Here is a 22,630-nt window from a genome sequence, read left to right on the forward strand (position 1 = left end):
CACGTCCGTTGATACGGTTGCAGCCACTAATGGTTTGACCGAAGCAGACTTGAGTAGTATTCGTAATTTGCTAAATTGGCTAATGAAAGCGTGGACCTGCTTAGTGGGGGTTCCGAGAGTAGCAATACCAACACCACTCTAGAAGTTGTTAGAAATGCAGAATCACCGACCCCAACCCAGACCGCCCAAATCTGAAACCGTGGGGAAGGGGCCCAGCAATGTGTGTTGCAAGCCCTTCAGGTGATTGTGATGGACACTGAAGGTTGAGAACCACGGGCCTGCAATCACTGAGGTCGAAATGCCAGGTCTTCCCCAGCATAAGGTCATCAGGAAAGAATTCCTAAGGCTCCAGGTAATGAGTATGTTGGAACTGGATCCAACTTGGATTCCCTGGGAGAACTGAAAGACTCACGCTTTGTTAAGGTGTCAGTTGGTGAGGCGAGGGCCAGCCTCCTCGAAGTACCCTGTGATGGCCACTGGAGGTGACAGCAGGTGCTGGGATCGGTTCCCTAATTTCAGCAGGAATAATGGAGACTCATTGGCAAAGGCCAGCTGCTTCACCATCAGAGACAAGGTAAGCCTCGTTACCACAGTGAGCCCCGGAGCCGAGGTGGTGTGAGAGAGTCTCAGGCTGACGCAGAACTGGAGGAGGGCTCTGTTCCAGGGCAAGATGGCGGCGATGCAGGAAGGCCCTGAACTCACCTCCTCCGCGGACACACCAACTCTACACTGACTTGAGAGCAAGTCCTCCTGAGGAAGAACTGAGGGCTGACGGAACACCTTCTGCTTAAAAAAAGGTAGAGAGACCACACCGAGAAGGGCAAGAGAGCAGGAGGCAAGTAAGGAAGGGAACCCCACTCCAAGCTGTGAACTGCAGCTGGGAGGAATAGGACTGAGGGACCTACCCTGGGGCACAGAAGAAAAGCTGCAGTTTAAAAGGGCAACAACTGGGGCGCCTGGGTGGCTCAGTCTGTTAAGTGTCTGACTTCAGCTCAGGTCATGATCTCACAGTTGGTGGGTTCGAGCTCAGCTTCGGGTTCTGTGCTGACAGTTCAGATCCCGGAGCCTGCTTCTGATCCTGTGTCTCTGTCTCTCTCTCTCTGTCCCTCCCTCGCTCGTGCTTGCTCGCTCTCTCTCTCCTTTCAAAAAATTTAAAAAAATAATAATAAAATAAAATGTCAAAAATGCTGATTCCTCACCGAGAACTATGAAATTAAAAGCTCTGGGGCGGCACCTGGTTGGTTCCCTCAGTGGAGCGTGCGACTCTTGATCTTAGGGTCGTGAGTTCAAGCCCCACACTGGGGGTAGAGATTACTGAAAAGAATAAAATCTTTAAAATAAATGAAACAAAAGCTCTGAGAGTAGGCATGAAAATCTGCCTTGAGTAACAAATTCTGTGTAACGTTATGCTTGCTAAAGTTTTTAAAGAGCGACCTGATATTAGACCAGCAGATTTTAAATTCCTTAAGGTTGCTCTGTGCATGTACCAATTTGTAATGAAGTGTGTGTGGTGGGGTTGGGGAGGGAGGGTTGGGGCAGCAGAAGTGCCAAAGGTTGATAGATCCCATAGTCTGGACATTAGTTATGAAAACGAATTTTCTTTTTTTTTTTTAATTTTTTTTTTTTTTTAGTGTTTATTTATAATTGACAGAGAGAGACAGAGCATGAGCGGGAGAGGAGCAGAGAGAGAGGGAGACACAGAATCTAAAGCAGGCTCCAGGCTCTGAACGGTCAGCACAGAGCCTGATGCGGGGCTCGAACTCACGGACAGCAAGATCATGACCCGAGCCGAAGTCGGACGCTCAACCGACTGAGCCACCCAGGTGCCCCCGAAAATGAATTTTCTTAAGGGTGGAGAGTGTGGCGATCAGATGGGGCGATAGAGAGACCATAGACCACATAAAACTGAGTATGAGTGACCGAGGTGCTTGATGGCTGTGGTTTCACTGTCTAAGTCCCTCTGGGAAATGAACCCTGTTACGGTGGTAGTTTTCAGAAACTATTATGAGAAATAAACTAGGTAGACTGACACATATAATGTAAAACATGTATTTAAATTTGATCAACTTCTAAAAGATAAAAATTGGTATTTTTAGGAGTGCCGTATCTTTTTCAAGCTCAGGTATCTCATGACTCGTTATTTTGGGTAATTTTTACCACCACCCATCACTCTCAAACCAATATGTACCTTGAACTGAAGCCTGTAACCACGAGGTTAAACAATTTGAATAAACTAACCATTTGTCTTTAAAACTAAATAAAGAAAAATAAAATAAAATAGAACCGGAGGACATAATATAGACAATCCGATGTGCCGTCAGGAAGACAAAGCTTCGGGACTAAAGGACTGGTTTCCAGTAAATGTCTGATTTGAAGAAAATAGACAATGTTGGAATTTTCTTGGGTGATGACGGGCTGATGAGAAGATGTCTCCTATCGATCTCGGGAGCTTTTGTTAGAGGCGGGAAGAGGAGATGACCCAGGTTGGGCTGGTCTCACCAAGTGGGCTGAATTGAGGTTTGCTTGGGTGACTGATCTGATCTGCTTAGGAAAATGTCGAAGTCTCCTCTCCATTTGTTGTTTTATTTTAACAGGCTCTAACTGAGCTCCCCCCTCGCTGTAGTCCCTGCCCATGAGTACAGCCAAACCCTCAACAGACTCACCAGCAGCTCGCTGTTTGCTTGCCCTCAACTGCAGTTCCTCTGCTATTCCCGAATACACTGTTGTCCTGGCTTACCTCAGATTACCTCTTTATTTAGGTCAACAATGGTCATCGAGTGTTTTGAACCGTGTGGATCTGTGGTCGTGGGCAGATGACCACAGCGTCTCTACTAACACTGCAACCTTCTCGAGTGCTGCCGAACAACACCTAATGCCTCGGGGTGTTCCTCCATGACCAGGTAACGGACCGAGGAGGACCGTGCCGTGAAGGTCAATTCCAGCAAGCCTGGAATTGGCCTGAGCTGTTGGTTTAGCTAAAGTATTTGCATGGCACCGATCCTTGGTGAAGGCATGAAACATAACGATTAATGGTATTGCTTTACAACTATGGCTCTTGTGACTTTCAGGGAGGTTGGTACTGGGGTCTCACTGAGACCTCTGGGAGATTCTGGCTTCATGGGGTGGTGGAATTATTCTGCAAGGTTGGGGTGCTGTCGTACAAGACCCACTATATGCTTGAAACCAGTGGCCAATATATGTATGGTGCCTTATGTGGGTCCAAGAACCAAGGGGTAGAGGTGAGAATGGCCTCTTTCACTACGATTCCTAATAACCCACTGGAAAAATGCTTGCTTCCTATCTCCCCGCCCCCCAACCTTCGGATTGGTGAGCTAGAGGTTCTGGCGCCCAAAGAAGAAACGCTGTTTCCAGGGTACACAGCCTTGATTCTGATGAGTCAGAAGCTGAAATGGCCCTGGCTCATTTGGGGCTCCACGTGCCACTAAACCAACAGACAAAGAGAGGGGTTAACAGCCCTGGGTGGCATGATTGATCCTGGCTACCAGGGCAAAACGGGCTTGCTGCTACTGAATGGGGACAAGGAGAACAGTGTCTGAAGTGAGGGGCATCACTGGAGCACCCCTGTGCCTAACCGTCCAAGTCAGCAGAAAACTGTGGGAACCCAAAAATTAAGGCAACCAAGGACTCAGATCCCGCAAACGTGAAGATGTGGGTCACCCTGCTTGGTCAAGAACCCTGTCCCGAAAAGTGCCAGCAGAGGTGAAAGGGAATGGAAGTGAGAAGAAGGCATCTAGGGTTACCTTGGCCTTGGGGCCAGCCATAGGAGTGGAGACCGTCGCGTCCCTATTTCGTGAGCTGTTCTTGTTTCTTTTTCTCCCTTTGGCCCGTTACTCTATCTGAGGAACACCGGTGATTTCGGCTGAGAGTATGACCAGCTAACATTACCCCACGGTGGTATGATAGCTGGTGAGAAATGGCGGGTCTGCTTCTCATGGCTGTCTCTCATGGCTTCTCAATGGCTGTCTCATCTTGTAGGAGAGACAAGATGTTCACCTGGGAAAAGGCCTAGGGTGGATGCTGAGGGGCCAAAGAGGTAGCCTGTGCCGTTTACATTTCTTTGTCCTTCAGAACCACCTCCGCCCCTGCCACCTTCTCCACTCAGCCCTCTGCCCCAGGAGGCCACCCTTGTGGCCCACGTCCAGGATCTTCTGTGTCCTGGTGGAGCCCCACAGGAGATCGGAGACAGAGGCAGAGGTCAGGTGGCTTACTTCCTCTTGTGATCAACCACGATCATGTCTTCTCTCACGGGCCTTGTGGTGCCTTTCTCTCCCTGCGGAGGCCAGTGGCCATTCCCTCCCTCGTCCCTTCCCGCATCATGGGGGCAATGCTTGGCTGCTCCCGAACTTGGATTGCTGCCCTATCCTTTGTGGTTCCCTGACACCCACATCGTTTTTGTAAATAAACCCTCCTCAAATTATCCTATTTTGAATGTGCCATCTGTTTCCTGTTGGGAGACTGGCTGATGCAGTGGGTTTTATGCCAAAATTACCCTGCTAACAGTTTCATTATTTGAACTTCAACTCGTGGTGTCCTGACATTTCCCCCCACGCTCTTATAGGGGAGCTGTTTTGAGCCCCCTGGGAGGGTCTGCTGCCCCATAGCAGGCAAAAGGGTGAAATAATACAACGCAAGCACCCAGCACGATGTCTGTACAGGCAGACTCAATAAATGCTAGAAGAATCCCCCCACCTCCCACCGCCCTACCTGGCTCCACACTGCAGACGAGGTTCGTGGGGTTTGGCCTCTTTCGTTCCGTCATGCATTGTTAGCAATTTGAGTAGGGGAGGGTTAAACGAGCCATTTTGCCAAAAATGACTACGTTATTGAATGACAATTTTATTGTTCAATTCGTAAATTTTAATGCATTTGCAAAAGGCAAGAAGGGAAAACATGTAATTTAAGTCATTTGGAAGCAAAACTGGGCTGTAGGCAGGGCAAACCCAGTCTCACCAGGCAAGCAGACTTCCTACCAAGTTAATGACACTGAAGCTCCAGGGCCCCTCGCGCACATGAGGCCCCTTGTTGGTCCGAGCCCTCCAAATTGTTTCGGCTTCAGGCCCCACAAAACCTGGAGATCCCCCCTGCAGGGAAGATACTACATTCTGTGTCCTCTCTGGGGCACACTGAAATTCTGTTTGGGGCACTGTCAGCTCACACCAACAGAAGCCACATGCGTCCTGGATGAATCCAACCAGAATAGGGTCCTCTGGCAGATGTGTGCCATGCCGTGCGACAGGCCCTCTTCCCCAGCTTCTACGGGGGCAGGGCCTGGGGCCGCAGGCACGCACCTTCCAGAACGCTGGCAGTTATCTGACTTCCCAGTGAGAACTCATACATCTCAACAACCATTCCCCACGACCTCTGACCACCGCTGCTTTACTTTATGGCACGAGAGTTGTCCTCAGCTACGCGACCCCCCCCACCCCCTCCCACCCCCCTCCACCCCCCCACCCCCTCCCCCACCCCCCACCCGGGGCCAAAGGCCTCAACTCTTTGTTATTCAAAAAGAATGTGGGGGGGGGGGCGCCTGGGTGGCTCAGTGGATTAAGCATCCTACTCTTGGTCTTGGCTCGCTCAGGTCATGATCTCACGGTTTGTGAGATCAAGCCCCGGGTCAGGCTCTGTGCTGACAGTGTGGAACCTGCTTGGGATTCTCTCTCTCCCTCAGTCTCTGCCCCTCCCCCACTCACTCTGTCTCTCTCAAAATAAATTAAAAAAAAATTTTAACTCTCTGTTTAAAAAAAGTTAGAGTATAATTATGGGAAACCGACGTATGCCTACCAACTAGCTTTGTCCTCTTTCCTTCATATTTTGTTTTTAGAATGGAAACATCCCAGATGCAACTGAAGCATTCTTTCTACTCATGCCTACTGGGATCCCTGCCCCCCCTCAGTGTAACTGCTCTCCTCCTTTCGCAATTTACCATTCTCATGCATGTCTTTATGCTTTTGCTGTATACACCTACAAGCTACGTATAGTATTGCTTTGCACGTTATTTTTATTGTGGGAAAATATACATAACGTACAGTTTACCGTTTCCACCATTTATAAGTGTAGGTTTCAGTAGTATTCAGTTGCATTCACAGTGTTGTGCAACCATCACCATTCTCCGTCCGTAGACCTGTTTCATCTTTCCAAACGGAAAATCTGTGCCCATTGAACTCCGATCCCCTTCCCCACAGCCCCTGGCAACCATCATTCGATTCTACTATCTGTCACTGGGAATTTATGGTTCTTTAAGTAAGTGGGATTACACAACGTTTGCCTTTCTGTGTCTGGCTTATTTCACTTAGCATAATGCCCTCCCTGTCCATCCAGGTTGTCGCAAGATTTCATTCTTTCTTACGGCTGAGTGAGATTCCCAGGCATTCTCAAGGTCAAAGGATTCACAGATGTTAGGCTTTTGATACAGATTAGATTACAGTCTTTTTTTTTTTTAATGTTTATTATTTTGAGAGAGAGACAGGTCGGGGAGAGTGCATGCAGGAGAGGAGCAGTGAGAAGGGGAGAGAGAGAATCCCGAGCAGGCACCACACTGTCAACACAGAGCCTGACGTGGGACTTGAATTCACAAACGGTGAGATCATGAGATCATGACCTGAGCCGAAGTTGGACGCTTAACCGACTGAGCCACCCAGGCGCCCCCAGTCTGAGTCAGTCTTGAGGCTGGCCTTCCAGTCTGGACTCCCCATGTTTACGGATCACTAATGACCTGGAAGAATTCCAGAGGATGATAGAGGTCAATACAGGCTCTGGAGTCTGTGGTAGGTTCAAATCCCAGCTCTGCCACTTGCTAACAGTGCTACCTCTGCACAAGTTACTTAAACTCTCTGAACCTCAGTTTCCCCATGAACCGACCTGGGGCTCAAACCCATGAACCGTGAGATCGTGACCTGTGCTGAAACCAAGAGTCAGACACTTGACCGATGGAGCCACCCAGGGGCCCTATACTCTAAATTTTGTAATACGCTTTGGGTTTTTCATAATCTGAAGGAACAAGATATTATGTATGCCTGGTAAGTAGGAGTCATTCAGAGACCCGACCTTAAGAATAAGCTCCTACAGGGAGCTCAGCTCCAACTGGGTGGCTCATTTGGTTAAGTGTCCAACTTTGGCTCAGGTCATGATCTCACAGTTCATGGGTTCGAGCCCCACGTCGGGCTCTGTGCGGACAGCTCGGAGCCTGGAGCCTGCTTCGGATTTTGTGTCTCCCTCTCTCTCTTCCCCTCCCATGCTCATGCTCTGTCTCTGAATAATAAACAATAATAATAATTTAAAAAGTTAAGAATAAGTGCCTACCCTCCTCACATGGCCTGAGCAGCCTCCACTTATTTGCCAAGTCTGGAGCAGAGCCTGGAAGTTGTGACGTCAGAACATCCTTCCAGGCCCACCCTCTCCAGGCTGGCCAAAGCACATCCTTCTTGCAAGAACCTCGGGGAATTGGAGGACAGAGAAACCGCTGGAGGAATCCAAGCTACCGACAAGCTGTGAGCTAAAAGACGCCTTCTGTGGGGAAATGCGGAAACGTTACTTGCCAGTGGGCGGCCTCACAGCATGCAAGCCTCACCTCATGAGAGCTTGTAGGGACTGGGTCAGGGGGTCTGGAGTCGATTTCCACACTGATGAGGCTGTGAGGAAGGTGGTCGATGTCAGGGCTTAGCCTTCCCCATGAGGAATGAGAACCTTCCCACGTGAGCCTCAGCCTGAGACAGAGGTGTTGACTACAATGAATCCCCATGTTTCCGACAAGGGTTTCCACCTCGTGTGTCGAGCTGAAGGCCTCTGCAGGGGGGCTGGCTCTGAGGAGCCCCTCTTGTCCCTCCTCACTGCCATGCAGATGGCTGTGCCAAGAGGCTCACCTGGACTCCGGCCCAAGGACAGTCTGACTTTGTTGCCGTGAGGCCTGCCTTGACGCTGGTCTTTGCCTCTCTGAGCACCAGTGGTCCTCGTCTGTAAGGCTCAGGTGGTTGCTGGCGCCCTACCTCAGGCCACAGATTTGTGTCATACGAGGCTCAGAGCATGAAGGGTCCCGAAGGAGCAGCCCTGCGGTGACTGGCTGACTAGGAGGTCCTCCAGTGGAGGCCTGGCCTTAAATGCACCTTCTCGGACGCCTGGGAAATGCTTGTGCAACGTCAGACCTGCCTGGTGGAGTGGAGAGCACGGTCACCCCCGCCCCCCCCCCCCCCCGGCCTTGGGCTGCCGAGATGGAGTTAACTGGGGCGTCTCCACCCATTACCAAATAGGCACTACCCTTGGCTGGCTCCCTGCGTGCCTGAAATGTGTCCTCTTTAATTCTTACAACGACCTCTAGAAGAGATACCATCCACACTTCACAAATGAAGATACTGAGGCTCAAAGAGGGACCATCGGCTCGCCTGCACTCATGCCACAAATGTGGCAGAACCAAGCTCAGTATCTCCGAGACCCCCACTCAGAGGCAGCCTCTGTCAGTGGTCAAAGGAGGCTGGTGGGGGGGCGAGGGCGGGGCTCAGGCGCAGGTGCCGGGAGCGCCCCCCACCTCTCCCCAGGCCCAGCTCATGGCTAGCACCGAGCTTGCAGGGGGAGTGGGCGGGCCACCGAGGCGGCAGTCACGCACAGCTGTCGCTTTAAAGGCGAACTTGTTCCTCGCCTGCCCTTTTGTTTTTTTAACGCCTCACCACAATAGAAACTGCTTACCTGCAGGTGTGCCGCTATTCTAAGAGCTCCAACCTTCGAGTTGGGGTGGATCAGTCAACCCAGCTGCCGCCTGTTCAGCCCGGCGGAGGCTGCTACGCTCCCAGCGCCGGCCGCCACAGGCCCTTTGCCCTCCTGTCCAAGTGGGCCAGACCAAGCAGGTTGATGGACTCTCACGTAAACGTCCAACTGATTTTATTACGAGCTAAAGCACCATACAGGAAAGTGCATAAAATACGTTGGCCAGGGTACAGATGGTTGTAAAGCAAACGGCCGGTAATCGGGTCATGAAATGGAACTCACAGCACCCCGGAAGCTGGACCTGTCACTTTCCAGCTGGCAGTCACTCCCCAGGTTGGCCTTCCTGCCGCTGGAGACTCCAGGAATTGTTTGCACGCATGCTAGTGAGAAGTCCAGGGGCCTGGAGCTGATTGCCGCGAGACAAGGCTGTGGGGAAGGTGGTCCATGCACCTGCTCGGCCTCACCTGATACATATGGATCCAGGTGGGTAGGTAGACAGACAGACTGACACACAGATGGATCGGCCTGCCCCTCCCACCTGAGATTAGGCCAGGCAGGCAGGAGCCCCACGATATCGCTGGGACATCAGAACATGGTTGGACGCGTGATGGGAATGAAGGAAACTACAGTGACCAAAAGGCCTCAGCAGAAGGACCTGTTAGAGACTTTATTCGGCCACAAGCGACAAAGAACTGAAAACCGGTGGCTTAAACAACTGAGGGGTTTGTTTTCCTCATATATATAATGGGGCCCAGGGCTCTCATGACTCAAAGGCGCCACTGACAACAGTCTCCAACTTTCTGCACCGCCATCTTCAGTGTGTGGTTTTGAGCCTCACAAAGGCTTTCAGCTTTCATCGTCTCGTGGTCGCAGGGTGGCCTCTGCCATTCCTAGGACTTCATCCGTGCTGAAGGTGGGCAGGAAGGGGAAGGGGAAAGGGCAAAGGCAGCTGAGTCTTTCCCCTTTCAAGAAGCCTCTTCCAGTGAGCTCCACTTCTCATTTGTCAGAACTGCCTTCTTGGCCACCCCTAACTGCAGGGGAGCCTGGGAAATGAACTTTGAAAAAGGGCAGGTCACACTGCTACCCTGAGGATAGACACTGAGAAGGAAGCTGGGAGTTCTTCCTCAAAGAAATACTTTGGAGCCATGAGGCAGTAAGAACCATCCCCCACGCCCACCCCCACCCCCGCCAGCTGCTTCCCAGGTTCGGTGGGTCCAGTAAGTAGCAGCCGGACTTCTGATCGGTGAGGGTGCAAGTCTGGGCCCAGAGCTGAATTACCGAGGATTTAGAAAAGGCTAAGCTGCCTCTCGGGTCCCTTTCTCGGTCCTTCTCCTACACAGCCTGCAGCCTCACTACAAAATCAAAGCTGAATAAATACTTTAAAGTGTTGTCTCCCCACCGATGAGGCTGCTTGTAAATGCATTAAGCCGAACTAAGTGGTAAAGCTTGAGTGAGGGCATCCCAGAAGGTCAAAGCCAAGACACCCCGGGGGCAGCCAGAGGCTGCATCCTTGTGGGCTGAGGCCCGATCCAGACCCAGAGAAGAACAATCAGAGCATTATGTTTATCGACTATCCATAGTTATTCTATAGATGTTTTCTTTTTTTAATTATTATTATTTTTAATGCTTATTTATTTTTGAAAGAGAGCGAGCATGTGGGGGGGAGGGGCAGAGGGAGAGGCACAGAATCCGAAGCAGACTCCAGGCTCTGAGCTGTCAGCACAGAGCCCCGCGTGCGGATGGAACTCGTGACCACAAGATCATGACCTGAGCCGAAGTCGAACGCTCAACCGACTGAGCCACCCAGGCGCCCATCTATAGATGTTTGCTAAGCGTGACAGTATTGGGGTTTTTTTTTTGAAGTTTTTATTTATTTATTTAATTTGAGAGAGAGGGAGGGAGGGAGGGAGAGAGAACGAGTGGGGAAGGGGCAGAGAGAGGGAAAGAGAATCCCAAGCAGGCTGTGCACTATCAGGGGCTCAATCTCACAAACTGTGAGATCATGGTCTGAGCCAAAATCAAAAGTCGGATGGTTAAATGACTGAGTCACCCAGGTGCCCCGTGACAGTATTATTCTTTTACTTTTTGATTTGTAAGAGATCTCTACATATTAAGGATCTCAATACATACAGAGTATCTCAATATAAAGGGGCACTGACAGTCAAGAGTCAACAATGCAGGCTGAGGTTTAACTGGACCAAAGGGCCCTGAATGCTTCAGGGAGAACGGGGTGCCGTAGTCGGGTCAAATCTCCTCCTTACCATTCCTCACACCCACAAGGAACCATCCCCAGTCAGAATTTGGGACATTGAGACATTTAAAAATTGGGATATTTTGCATCAAAATATCGGGTCCCACCCTACTTCAAAAAATCAGAAGTTCTAGGGGCGTCTGGGTGGCTCAGCCGGTTGAGCGTCCGGCTTCAGCTCAGGTCATGATCTCACAGTTCGTGAGTTCGAGCCCCACATCGGGCTCTGTGCTGACAGCTCGGAGCCTGGAGCCTGCTTTGGATTCTGTGTCTCCCTCTCTCTCTGCTCCTCCCCCGCTCATGCTCTGTCTCTCTCTCTCTCCCCTTCAAAAATAAATAAAAACATCAAAAAAAAATTTTTTTTTTAAATCAGAAGATCTAGCAAATAAGGAGCCCACATTCCCTTGTGTCAACCACCTTCTGAGGCGGAGAGCTTCTTTATAAAGTGCATTTTCTCACCCTAGTTCTCCTAACTCCCCAAGAAGATGCTCTTGTACTGTTAGTTCCCTTGCCCCCACATATTTCTGCACATTTGTGTTACTAGAATTGGAGTTTGCAACCCCTAATGGAGAACAAAGCCTTCAATTTATGTAGCAATGGCCTAGGATGATAGAGTGAGTGGCCCAGGGCACAGGGCCTGTAATGGCATAGTCGGGTCTTCAGTCAGGGTCTCCTGGGACCCGGTTCTGACTTAAAGCATCTCTCATGGACACTTACAAACACTGCTAATCACATTGCTTACAGGGCCGTGAGTTGGGGTCACCTGGGAGCACTGAATTTTGTTGACACTGAGCTGTGGTTGCGAGACTCCTGGCCGGGCAGGGAGATGCCCAGGAGTCTGGGTGCGGTGGGAGCCCCTGACCCTGTTCCCACGGGGAGAGGAAGTCACAGTGGTTGAGGTGAGAACAAGAGGTTGCCCTGGGTGGGCAGAGGCAGGCAGAGGCAGCCACAGGCAGCTGCAGCAGGCTGGTGCCTGGGCCCAGATGCGCCCTTTTCACCCTTTCTGCAAAAATTGCTGCCATGTGCAGAAATAGAGAAACGTGCAGTGTCTGAGAGCCAGTGCCCAGGAGTCGTCCCCCGCCCTCCCGTGTATGCAGGCGGCCCTCGTGACACAGGCCCAGCCCGACCACGCATATGTTTCAGGCAACTCGGGGTTAAAAAGAAGAGAGAGAGGTGTTTTTGGTCCGCAGATGGCTGTGGTTTGAGCAGGAGTGCAGAGGGAGGGGCCGAGAGGCTCCTTGTCTTGCTCCAGGCCTTGGCGAGCAGGTCGGTCTTGCCTTGGGAGGAGGGCAGGGGGACCCTGCAATGCAGGCTGGTGGCCATGCTACAGAGGAGAAAAGCCCCCACCGTGGTCTTCCTGGTCTGTCGTCCTGTCCTCCATATCCTCACTCTGCCAGCTCTCCTTCTCCTCTGGCCTGGACAGAGCTCACCCACAGCGGTCCTCTCTTCGTGCCACTGCCCGCGATCCTGGTGGTGCCCTGTCTGCTGTCTCTGTCCTCTGGGGCCTCTCCTTCGCCAGGGACGGCCCAGCAGAGGGGGACGCAGCCACTGCATGGCCAGTACCTTGGGGCAAGTTTCCTCTGCAGCCTTCATGTGGTCGCTACACAGCCTGGCCAGGTAGGAAGGAGCTGGGAGAGAACTGTGCCAGTGGGGGGGCCACGCTGTTCCCCGGGCTCCCATTGGCACTGCTTTTCTGACAACACAGGCACCCACCCCCTCGGCATCACCATCCGAGACGTGGGGCTAAGTCACTGGCCCTCAAACCAGAGTGAACGATGAGAGACTGAGAGGCTAGCGGGGCAACTCCTTACCTGGGTCCCCCATAAGGGACAGAATAGTGATTCAGGATGTAGCTCTTCCCCGCCCCCGAGCTCACAGAGACGTTCCTGTGCTCAGTCCAGAAGTCCAATTCCAAAGCTAGGGTCCCGATGTTGTCCCTGGGGTGGAGCCAGATACCGCCTTAGCCCAGGCACGCCCCCTCAGTCCCACCCTGGGAGGTCTCAGGGATGGGGGCCTGCAGGGCAGCAGGGGGGCGGGGTGCCCACCTCAGGAAGGCGGTATCGTTGGTGTGAACCACGTAGGAGTGCATCATGAGAGTCAGCAGGGGGCGCTGGCTCCACTGCAGGGAGTATACACGGCCCCGTTGGGGACATGTCCATAGCTGCCGAGAAGGAGGCCTGCTGAGGGGCATCTGCCCAGCGGCCAAGGCCAAGGCCAATCCAGCGCCAAGCCCGTCCCCTCTTACAGTCGCACCAGGTCCAGGAAGTTCTGCAGCATGCCCTTCACGGTCTCGGGCATCTCAGAGAGGAGCAGCACCCCCCCCCATCACCCAGTAGGAGTCCCTGGGGAAAGGGGCAGCTCAGGCACCCACCCTTCCACCCCCCCCCCCGCCCCCCTCTGCCCTGCACACCCAGGCCAGTCAGGGTGCCCTATCCTGCTCAGGACAGCCCTCCGGCCCCAGGCTCCCCCACTCCCGCCCTAAAGCCCCGGCCGCTCACCGGTAGTGGAATTCGACAAAGCGCCCACCAGGCACAACGAAGGGGTGTTCTGAGTAGAGCAGAGAGGACTGCTCGGGGTGGCTGAGGACTTCTGACTTCACCTGCAGTCAGGAGAGAGGGCACAGGGAGCCCAGGACCCCCACGGTGTGGAGTCTGGAAGAGGCCGGGCGGTGGGGGTGGGGGGGGGGGTCTGGGCACGAGTTCTGGCTCTGCTGCTGGTCAGCCGGGTATGGCTGAGGTCAAGGCCTGAGCTGCGGGAGCCTGGTCTGCTCGGCCCCACGTGGGGGCCTCTGGAGTCCTGGCTAACCCAGCCCGGCCCTGGCAGGTGCTCACCAAACAATGGCCATTATCAGGACCGGCCAGGGGGACCACGTCCTCCACTCCCCTGGCCTCGTCTCTGGGGCCACCACCAAGCCAGGCCCAGAGACTCAGGGCCTGCGTCCTCTGACCCAGGCGTGGAGTGTGAAAATGAACGAAAGGAAACCTCATTCACAACCTCCGGGAGGCTGGCAGGTGAAGCCCTCCTGCCCTGACTCTTTGTCAAGTGCAGATCCCAACTAGCAAGTGGATGCTGCCTTACTCTCCCAGCCGAAGGGGTAGGTTTCTTCCTCCCCAGCAACAGCCCAGCCAATGAGAGGCTGTCACAACTCAGCCAATGAAAAGCCACCGTACTCAGAACGCCCCAGTTTACCGCAAGGGCTTGTTGTTCGCAGCAGCCTTCCCAATGCCCCCCTTCCTCCACAAGGCAGCGTTCCTGTTCTGCGTTCTGCTGACTTGCCCACGGTTTCCCTGTGGTTTACTCAGCCCAGATGGCCGTTCTCTGCTGTTCCTAAACGAACCCCTTTTTGCTGGTGAAGTAACTGGCAGTTTTATTTGTAAGGAGAAAGGAAACCCCAAACTGCTTTCCCAATGAGACAGGCGTACATGAACGTGGCCTCGGGAGAGCAACAGTAGGACCAGAGTAGAGATGGCTGCCTCCTTCAGGTACTTTCTCTGTTCATGGCCTCCTGGTTCTGTCCCAGTGAGTGTGGTTTCAGTGGGAGAGCGGTGGGCTGTCAGTTATTTTGAGGGGCGTCGTGGAACAGAGCTGGGTTTGCTCCTGTGGGGCTGGGTGGGAAAGGGTCCTGGAGCACCACTCTGTGCCAGCGGGTGCCAGGGCCCCGGGGGCCGGCTGGGAGGACAGATGCTGTGCAGCCTCGGGCAAACCTCTGCCCTCTCTGAGCCTCAGACAAAGGAGAGAAAGTACATCAGGCCACAATCAGCAGGCCTGACCACAATCAGCAGTGGAAAATATTTCTGAGCCGAGACCTAGCTGATTAGCTCAGGGAAGGTAGAGCCCAGCTGGGGAGTGAGCAATTAGAGGTATAAGAAGCAGGTCTGCGTGAGTTTACCTGGGAGGAGGCTGGTAAGGGCTTCAGGGAGGCAATGAGGAGTTAGAAGTAAACTTTCCCCTTCTACCGCCTCCCCCCCCCCCCCCCCCGTCAATTACTTTCTAGAAAACTGCAGTAGAATACAAGGGTATGCACTTTCTATCTAAACTAGTTCCAAGAATATGCCTCCAAAGCTATGAATTACTGAAATTTGCAGAAATAGCACTGGGCTGTTTTGAAAGCCATCCTATGAGATGAGGAAAAAGATACCTGGTTTGACTATGAGCTTGAACATGGAAAGACTTTGGACTTTTATCCATTCAGCCACACTTCTTTCTGAGACAGTTGCTTTTCTGTCCCAGGAGTCGTGGGCAAGGCTCCGAAATATCTGGAGGTGAGGGGGGTGGGGGCAGCAGGGCGGGCTGGTATACTGGGGGCAGGACCACCTGCTCTCTCCCTGACTCTGAGCTAGTGACCTCCACTCCCTCCTGCTCCACCCCGTGCCTGAGCCTGCAGGTCCCGCTGGAGCCACCAGGGGACGGCAGTGAGCCAAAAAGAGAAAGTCCAGGAAGGGGACCATCTGGCTTTAGGAGGGCCCGGCCCCTTGGCTCCTCATCCAGTCCCCACCCACGGTCCGAGAAATGTCTGGAACCTTCTAGGACAGCCAGATCTTGACCTACCAGTATGGGATCCCGACCTCTCTCCAGAAGACAGGCCAGCAGTGGGACTTCCCCAATGCCTGGGCCCCCTTGCAGGACCTGGTCATCAGAGGTAGGGAGGCGGCAGTGGGGCACATCCCAGGGCCTGCCCTCCTTGCATCTAGAGGGTCAGCCCCCTGGTACTGGGGAGGTGTGAACAGAGGATGTGAGGTCCTTCTCTGGCTCTTCTGTTCTCATGGCTTCCCCGTCAGCAGATATTTGTGTCTGCCCCCACCTGTCCAGGGAACCAGCCCTCCTTTCTCTCTCCAAACCCAGGCCCTGGGGAAAGCACGTTGGCTTTTCACGTGGTTTCAAGATGGAGGTCTTGAGGCTCGGGCCTCTTTCCCTCCTTGAGGAGAGTAAGGTTCAGGCCTATGCTCCCTCTGGGCTGGGGACTCAGGTGGCTCAGGGTCCTGCCTAGGGCGGGGTGGGGTCTAGGTCTGGCCAAGTGTCCTTCACCTCGGGCCCAGGAAGTGGCTTTCCAGCTGGCTCAGAATTGGACCCGAACCAACTTTGAGGTCTACTCCAGAAAGTCAGCCATGTATGAGAAGGTGAGCTGCTCCTGAGCCCTGGGCCTCCTCCCCATGGGGAGATGGGGGAATTGCCAGGCTTTGCAAAGCCCGGGGACAGTGGTGACACCCAGTGGCCATTCTTGGGCACTGCAGGCCAGGGCAGCTTCTCCCACAGGGGCTCCCATTTCTGGCTTTCCCTAGAGGGCTGAGGTGAGGGGGCACGGGGGTGGAGTGGGTAGTGCCTGACCTTAGAGCCTGTCCTTTTGTTCCCAGTATGACATCAGCAACGGTGGTCAGCCAGGTGGTGGAGGGGAGTATGAAGTTCAGGTGAGTGGGCCCGCATCCCATAGGAACTACAGGGCTCTGCTGTCCCCGCAGCCGGCCATGACCTCCGCTGTCTGGGCCTGTTTCCTCCTGTGGATGTGGGTCCACAGGGAGGAGCCTGCCTGGAGCTCCTTTGTCCTCTTGGGGTTAGGCAGTTCTAGAGCCCCTGGTGGAGATCTCACAGCCCCTAAAATAGGGCTTGAGGGCCTTCCCCAGAGATCCTGCCCCACTAGCCATTCCTCTCTCCAGGAGGGCTTTGGCTGGACCAGTGGAGTGGTCCTGATGCTCCTGGCCCACTACAGCGACCGACTGGCTATGGCAATGAGCCAGAGAAACCAGGGCCCCATCTTCCTGGACCTCACGTAATTAGCAGGGAGAGTGCTGATCGAAGCACAACTGAAAGTAAAATGAGGTGAGGGGGCTGCTAGAGGCCAGCGGAGGGCACAGCAGTGCAGAGGGATGCAGGGAGAAGGCGTCTGTGAAGAGATGGAATCGTAGATGGAACCGTCTCTGTGCAGATCTGGAAGACCATCCAGGCACAGAAAGGGCAGTGTGAAGGCTCTGAGGTCACGTTCAAGGGTCAGGAAGAAGGCTGGGGCAGGGGTGGGAACAAAGGAGGACCAGGGCTTGGGCGCCAGTGGTAGGAGCAAAAAGGTGAGAAGTGGTTCAGTCTGGGATGTATTTTGAGGGTGGAGCCAATGATCGTGGAATATAAAGGGAAGGGGGTTACCTGGGATGATGCAGAGATTTTTGTTCTGAGCAATTGCTCTACCCTCCCAGCCAATCCTTGGCCACAGTGCAGTGGGGTCAAGGTAGCGACCTAGAAGTCATGGGATGGGTCCTTATCCCCCTGGAACATCAATAAGGAGGAAATCTTGTTTTGTGGCGACACGTAGCTCTCCTACCCTCATACCCCCTCCCATGACCCACACAACCTGGTTTCACAAACACATATATTCCAAATGCTGTATTGTTCCGTGGAGATGCTTACGGATACTGAAAATCACCCAGCCCCAGGGTCCCAGCTGCCACGGGCCCCAAGTGCTGTGAAGGAGGGCCCGGAGGTGGGATCAGAACAAACATCAAACACTGTTTTCCTGAACTGTCCTTTCCAAAGGAGTCCGAATTTGAATGTGTTAGTCTAGATCATTTTATGCCCCTGGGAACTTTGGAAAACAATACAGGCATAGTGACACTTCTTTTATCAGCTCTGTGTGCTCAGGGAAAGAGAGGAAGAGAGGCCTGCTAAGACCACTGTCATCCCAGGGTGAGAGTGTGTGTAAAAGTTGAATTGAAGGGAGTAATAGTTCTGTTAATAGCCGGAGCCTTCAGTGCCCCTTTAATGGAAAGAACACTAGACAGAAATCAATAAGGAAATAGGAGACCAAAACTGTAAAATAGCTAGACCTAAGATATAGAGAACTCTGTACCCAACAATAGTAGAAAACATATTCTTCTCAAATGTACACAGAACATTCTCCAGGATAAGATCATATGTTAGGCCACAAAACAAGTCTCAGAAATTTTTATTTTATTAAAAAAAAATTTTTAATGTTTATGGGGCGCCTGGGTGGCTCAGTCGGTTGAGCGTCCAACTTCAGCTCAGGTCATGATCTCGCAGTTCGTGAGTTTCAAGCCCTGCATTGGGCTCTGTGTTGACAGCTCGGAGCCTGGAGCCTGCTTCGGATTCTGTGTCTCCCTGTCTCTCTGCCCCTCCCATGCTCATGCTCTGTCTTTCAATAATAAATAAACGTTTATTTTTGAGAGAGAGAGAGACAGAGCGTGAGCTGAGAAGGGGCAGAGAGAGGGGGAGACACAGAATCCGAAGTAGACTCCTGGCTCTGAGCTGTCAGCACAGAGCCTGATGCAGTGATCAAACTCAGGAACTGTGAGATCATGACCTGAGCTGAAATCAAGAGGGGGATACTTAACCAGCTGAGCCGCCCAAGTGCCCCTGACTATATTTGAAATGAGAGTTTCCTTTATTCATTTCATACCCTCACTATTGTGAGTCGATGTCATCTCTTCAGTTGAAGGCCTTAATAGAAAAACACTGACCTCCCCCAAAGAAGAGGGAATTCTGCCTAGAGACTGCCTTTAGACTTCTCTGGGCCTCTAGCCTAAGGATCTAACTTGCAGCCTTTGGACTTGCCAGCTTCCATAGTCACGTAAGCAAATTTTTTATTTTATTTTATTTTTTTATATAAGCATATTTAAAAAAAATTTTTTTTAACATTCATTTTTGAGAGTGAGAGAGACAGAGCATGAGTGGCGGGGGGGGGGGGGCGGTGCAGAGAGAGAGGGAGACACAGAATCCGAAGCAGGCTCCAGGCTCCAAGCTGTCAGCACAGAGCTCTCAGCACAGAGCCCAATGTGGGGCTCGAACTCATGGACTGCGAGATCATGACCTGAGCTGAAGTTGGACACTTAACCGACTGAGCCACCCAGGTGCCCCATAAGCAAATTTTTAAAGATAAGTCTCTCTCTCTCTCTCTCTCTCTCTCACACACACACACACACACACACACACACACACACACACATTCTATTGTTTGTTTCTCTGGAGAACCCTAATACAGTCCAAGACCAATGTCTTCCTTGGCTGACTCTACCACACATCGAAAGAATTAACACCAACCCTTCTCAAGATCTTCCAAAATGGAAGAGGAGGAAACATTCCTAACTCCTCCTAGAGACCAGCAATGCCTAATGCGTATACCGTGTAAGGATATCACATGAAAAGAAAATTACAGTCCAATATCTTTTATGCATGTGATGGAAAATCCTCAACAATCACCTCTGCTCTTCAACGTTGTACCAGAAGTTCTAGCAGAACAACAGAACAAGAACAAGAAAAAAAAGCATGCAAATTGGAAAGGAAGAGCATATCTATTCCCAGATGACATGATTCTGTATATAGAAAATCCCAAGGATCCACAGGAAGGCTGCTGGGTCTAATAAACAGATTCAGCAAAGCTGCAGACACAAATCACCAGTCAAAAAAATCAGTTGTGTCTCCACACATCTGCCAAGAACAACCTGAAAAGGAAATTTGAGAAGCAATCCCATGTGCAAAAACAGCTAAAAAATAAAATACCTAGGAATAAATTCCATTTACATTAAGTGTCTGGAATAGGTAAATTTATAGACACAGAAAGTTGAATAGTGGCTTCCAGGGGCCATGGGAAGAGAGGACTTGCTGCCTGATGGTTATAGAATGTATCTTTGGGATGATAATTTTTTTAATGTTTTATTTATTTTTGAGAGAGAGAGAGAGAGACAGACAGACAGAGTGCGAGCAGGGGAGGAGCAGAGAGAGAGGGAGACACAGAATCCAAAGCAGGCTCCAGGCTCCAAGCTGTCAGCACAGAGCGTGACGTGGGGCTTGAACCCAGGAACCCCAAGATCATGACCTGGGCTGAAGTCGGACGCTTAACCAACCAAGCCACCCAGGCACCCCTCTTTGGGATGATAAAAAAAATAGTTTTGAAAATAAAGAGTGGCAATAGTTTCAAAATATTGTGAATGTAATATAAATTGAATTATACACTTTAAAATGGCTGAAATGGCAGATTTTATGTGATATCTGTTTTAACCACAAGAAAAACACTTATAAAAAGGAAGGAAGGAAGCATGTAGCATCTGGAGACAGGATGGAAGGGGGCACGCTACCAGGGCAGTGGAGAGGGACAGGGCCCTTTTGTCGTGTGACGGATACTGTTCTCAGGCACCACAACTGACCTCCTGGACAGTGAGGCTGAGTCCTAAAGGGAGGGTCACGCAGTCACTAATCTCAAATGGTGACAGGTTTCCAGAGTGTATCTTCCCATGTGCCCTTCCCCCCCCACCCCCACCCCAATGTCATTTCAGACCCAAGCCATCGATCCACACGTGGGACGGAAACTTGAGCCATTCTGTTTGAGATGTTAAAGGAAAAGGTAACTCTCTGCCGTGGTGATCTTGGAGCCACCAGAGTGATTGGCATCTGGGTCACAGATGTGGGACCAACTTGTGCCCCAGACACCGGGGCACCCCAGTCACCCACCACCACCCCACCACATGAGGGAAGGGCTTGAGCAGGTGGCACCCGCTGAGACTAAGAAACGAAGAGAAAAAGTCCACAGTGGGGAGCAGGGGTCGGCTTCTGCAAGCTGAGCCGGGACAGCAAGGCCGCGCAGACCTGACATACAGCGCCCAGGGTGGCCACGCATCAGTTGTGGACTTTGGCAGCCCTGGTAGGCAGGTGAGTCAGCCTGCGCCCCTGCAAGCAAGAGGTACCTGGGCTTACTCCTTGGCTGAGGCCACAGTCACCATGCCTGGGAGGGCCTTCATGCTGTGCCAGCTGCTTCTGCTGGGGCTGGGGTCCCAGGGTACCCTGCCCCCGCCCTGTGACAGGTAGGAGTGGGGAAACAGCTGGGGAAGGAGGTTGGGGTGGGATCTCAGGCGCTGAGGGTCAGTCTTTCCGAGGGAAGGGGAGGGAAGGATGTCAGCTTTCCTTGTGTAGCAGGCTGGGGGAAGAGGGTGCTGCCTCCCGACTCAGGCACCTGCTGGCCAGCGTCCTCCCTCCCCTCAACCCCTCCCTCCAGGCTCTTCCCCAAACCATGCTCTTCTCAGGGTTGTTCTGGGAAACTCTCTGCCCAGCTTCCCTAGCCTGGAGGTGAGCAGCAGTGTAAGGACCTGAAAAGTGCTCCTAAGTTTGGCCTCTGTGACCTAGAGCAGGTCAGAGCTCTTTGTAGAGCCATAGCTCCCATTTCCAAAATAAGAGACCTAAGTGGCCCTGTCCTGCCTCCTAGACTCACAGGGCATCATCCTTTTCTCATTTCAATGGCTCTCTTGCGCTCTCATGATGTCTCGGGCTGTGGCAGCAAACGAGAGAGAATCGAGATCCCCATCTTCCTGGACCTTACATAATTAGCAGGGAGCGTGCCGATCGAAGCACAACTAAAAGTAAAACTAAAAGTAAAATGAAGTGAGGGGGCTGCTCGGGGCCAGCAGAGGGCACAGCAGTGCAGAGGGATGCAGGGAGAAGGCGTCTGTGAAGAGATGGAATCGTAGATGGAACCGTCTCTGTGCAGATCTGGAAGACCATCCAGGCACAGAAACGGCAGTGCGGAGGCTCTGAGGTCACGTTCAAGGGTCAGGAAGAAGGCTGGGGCAGGGGTGGGAACAGAGGAGGACCAGGGCTTGGGCGCCAGTGGTAGGAGCAAAAAGGTGAGAAGTGGTTCAGTCTGGGATGTATTTTGAGGGTGGAGCCAATGATCGTGGAATATAAAGGGAAGGGGGTTACCTGGGATGATGCAGAGATTTTTGTCCTGAGCAATTGTAATAAGGATTTCAGAGAGGCTGTGTGATCAAGAGTTTTGTCAAGTGCGAGGCTGGTTGCCAAAAGTATGGAAAGAAGACTGTGTCAGGGGTAAGATCACCCACGGCTTTGGCGATTTGCTAGTACTCACCACACAGTTACATCTATGGTTACAGTCTATTCCAGTGAAAGGATGCGGATTAAAATTGGGAAAGGCAACAGGCACATAGGGCAGAGTCCCGGAGAGAAGAGACATGAGATCCAGTTGTCCTCTGCCGGTGGACTTGTATGAACAGCATTCACTTTTTCCAGCAGCACGTGTGACAACCTGCGTGAAGTATGGCCAACCAGGAAGCTCCCCTGGGTCTTGTGTTCAGGGCTTTCACTGGGGTTCAGATATAGAGGCTTGGAGTATCTGTATGTCTGATCTTAATTACTCAGTCTCCAGGCCTCTAAGTCAGAGGGATACTGGGTGGCTCTCAGTCCCCACCATAAATCACATTATTAGTATAAAATGTCTGGTGTGGCCCAAGGCCCCACATAAAGATTTATCAGACAGAAATCCAGTAGGTTATGGCTTATTTCTCAGGAGCTGGGCACACGCTGTGCTGTCTTTGAAATGTGTAGGGTGGGAACACAGCAAACCCATTAAGTCAACTTTTTGCTGCACAAGCTACTTGTTCTACAGTGAATAACGTATTTAGTCTTTGTCTTGGGTTCCTGGGATATGACCTCTAAGCTCTTGGGATTTCCCAAGGGATAGGAGAGTCTTTGGTATTCGTGGTGGGTGCTGATAGTTTACATTAATGGGGTAACTCGTGGTGAGCCCCTGGGCGGTCATGCTGATGAGATGTCTCAGGCCATGCCAGAGAGATGGACCATGTGATTGGAGGGTTGGGGCTGTGGGTCACAGGATATCACCTTGACCTCCTGACCTCTGAGGGCGGAGGGGGCTGAAGATTG

The 22,630-nt window shown here is 52.2% G+C and overlaps 1 protein-coding gene across 3 annotated transcripts; it reads left to right on the plus strand.

Annotated features, from left to right (window-relative positions):
• Window positions 1–14,752: 14,752 nt before the first annotated feature.
• LOC128311699 (trehalase-like) lies at window positions 14,753–20,746 on the plus strand. Of its 3 annotated transcripts, XR_008290196.1 has the most exons (7): window positions 14,753–15,225; window positions 15,491–15,602; window positions 16,000–16,080; window positions 16,315–16,368; window positions 16,615–16,777; window positions 18,396–18,533; window positions 20,236–20,746. XR_008290196.1 is itself a non-coding variant. In XM_053202643.1 (6 exons), exons 1-4 carry the CDS (start codon window positions 15,516–15,518, stop codon window positions 16,729–16,731), a joined length of 339 nt encoding a protein of 112 aa, XP_053058618.1. In that variant the 5' UTR covers window positions 15,244–15,515; the 3' UTR covers window positions 16,732–16,777; window positions 18,396–18,533; window positions 20,236–20,746. The 3 variants fall into 3 exon arrangements, 2 of the variants coding, with proteins under 2 accessions (XP_053058618.1, XP_053058617.1); XM_053202643.1 differs by lacking the exon at window positions 14,753–15,225 and having other exon boundaries at window positions 15,244–15,602; XM_053202642.1 differs by lacking the exons at window positions 14,753–15,225; window positions 18,396–18,533; window positions 20,236–20,746 and having other exon boundaries at window positions 15,244–16,080; window positions 16,615–16,838.
• Window positions 20,747–22,630: the final 1,884 nt, after the last annotated feature.

This window comes from Acinonyx jubatus, chromosome D1, assembly GCF_027475565.1.
Source record: "Acinonyx jubatus isolate Ajub_Pintada_27869175 chromosome D1, VMU_Ajub_asm_v1.0, whole genome shotgun sequence".
NCBI classification, from domain to species: Eukaryota; Metazoa; Chordata; class Mammalia; order Carnivora; family Felidae; genus Acinonyx; species Acinonyx jubatus.

Excerpts from the sequence above, each read along its gene's own strand:
- LOC128311699 (XM_053202642.1), top strand. The coding sequence starts at position 15,904 with ATGCTCCCTCTGGGCTGGGGACTCAGGTGGCTCAGGGTCCTGCCTAGG. Across the intron at positions 16,081-16,314 it reads AGTCAGCCATGTATGAGAAG|TATGACATCAGCAACGGTGG; the intron begins GTGAGCTGCTCC and ends TTTTGTTCCCAG. Across the intron at positions 16,369-16,614 it reads GAGGGGAGTATGAAGTTCAG|GAGGGCTTTGGCTGGACCAG; the intron begins GTGAGTGGGCCC and ends TCCTCTCTCCAG.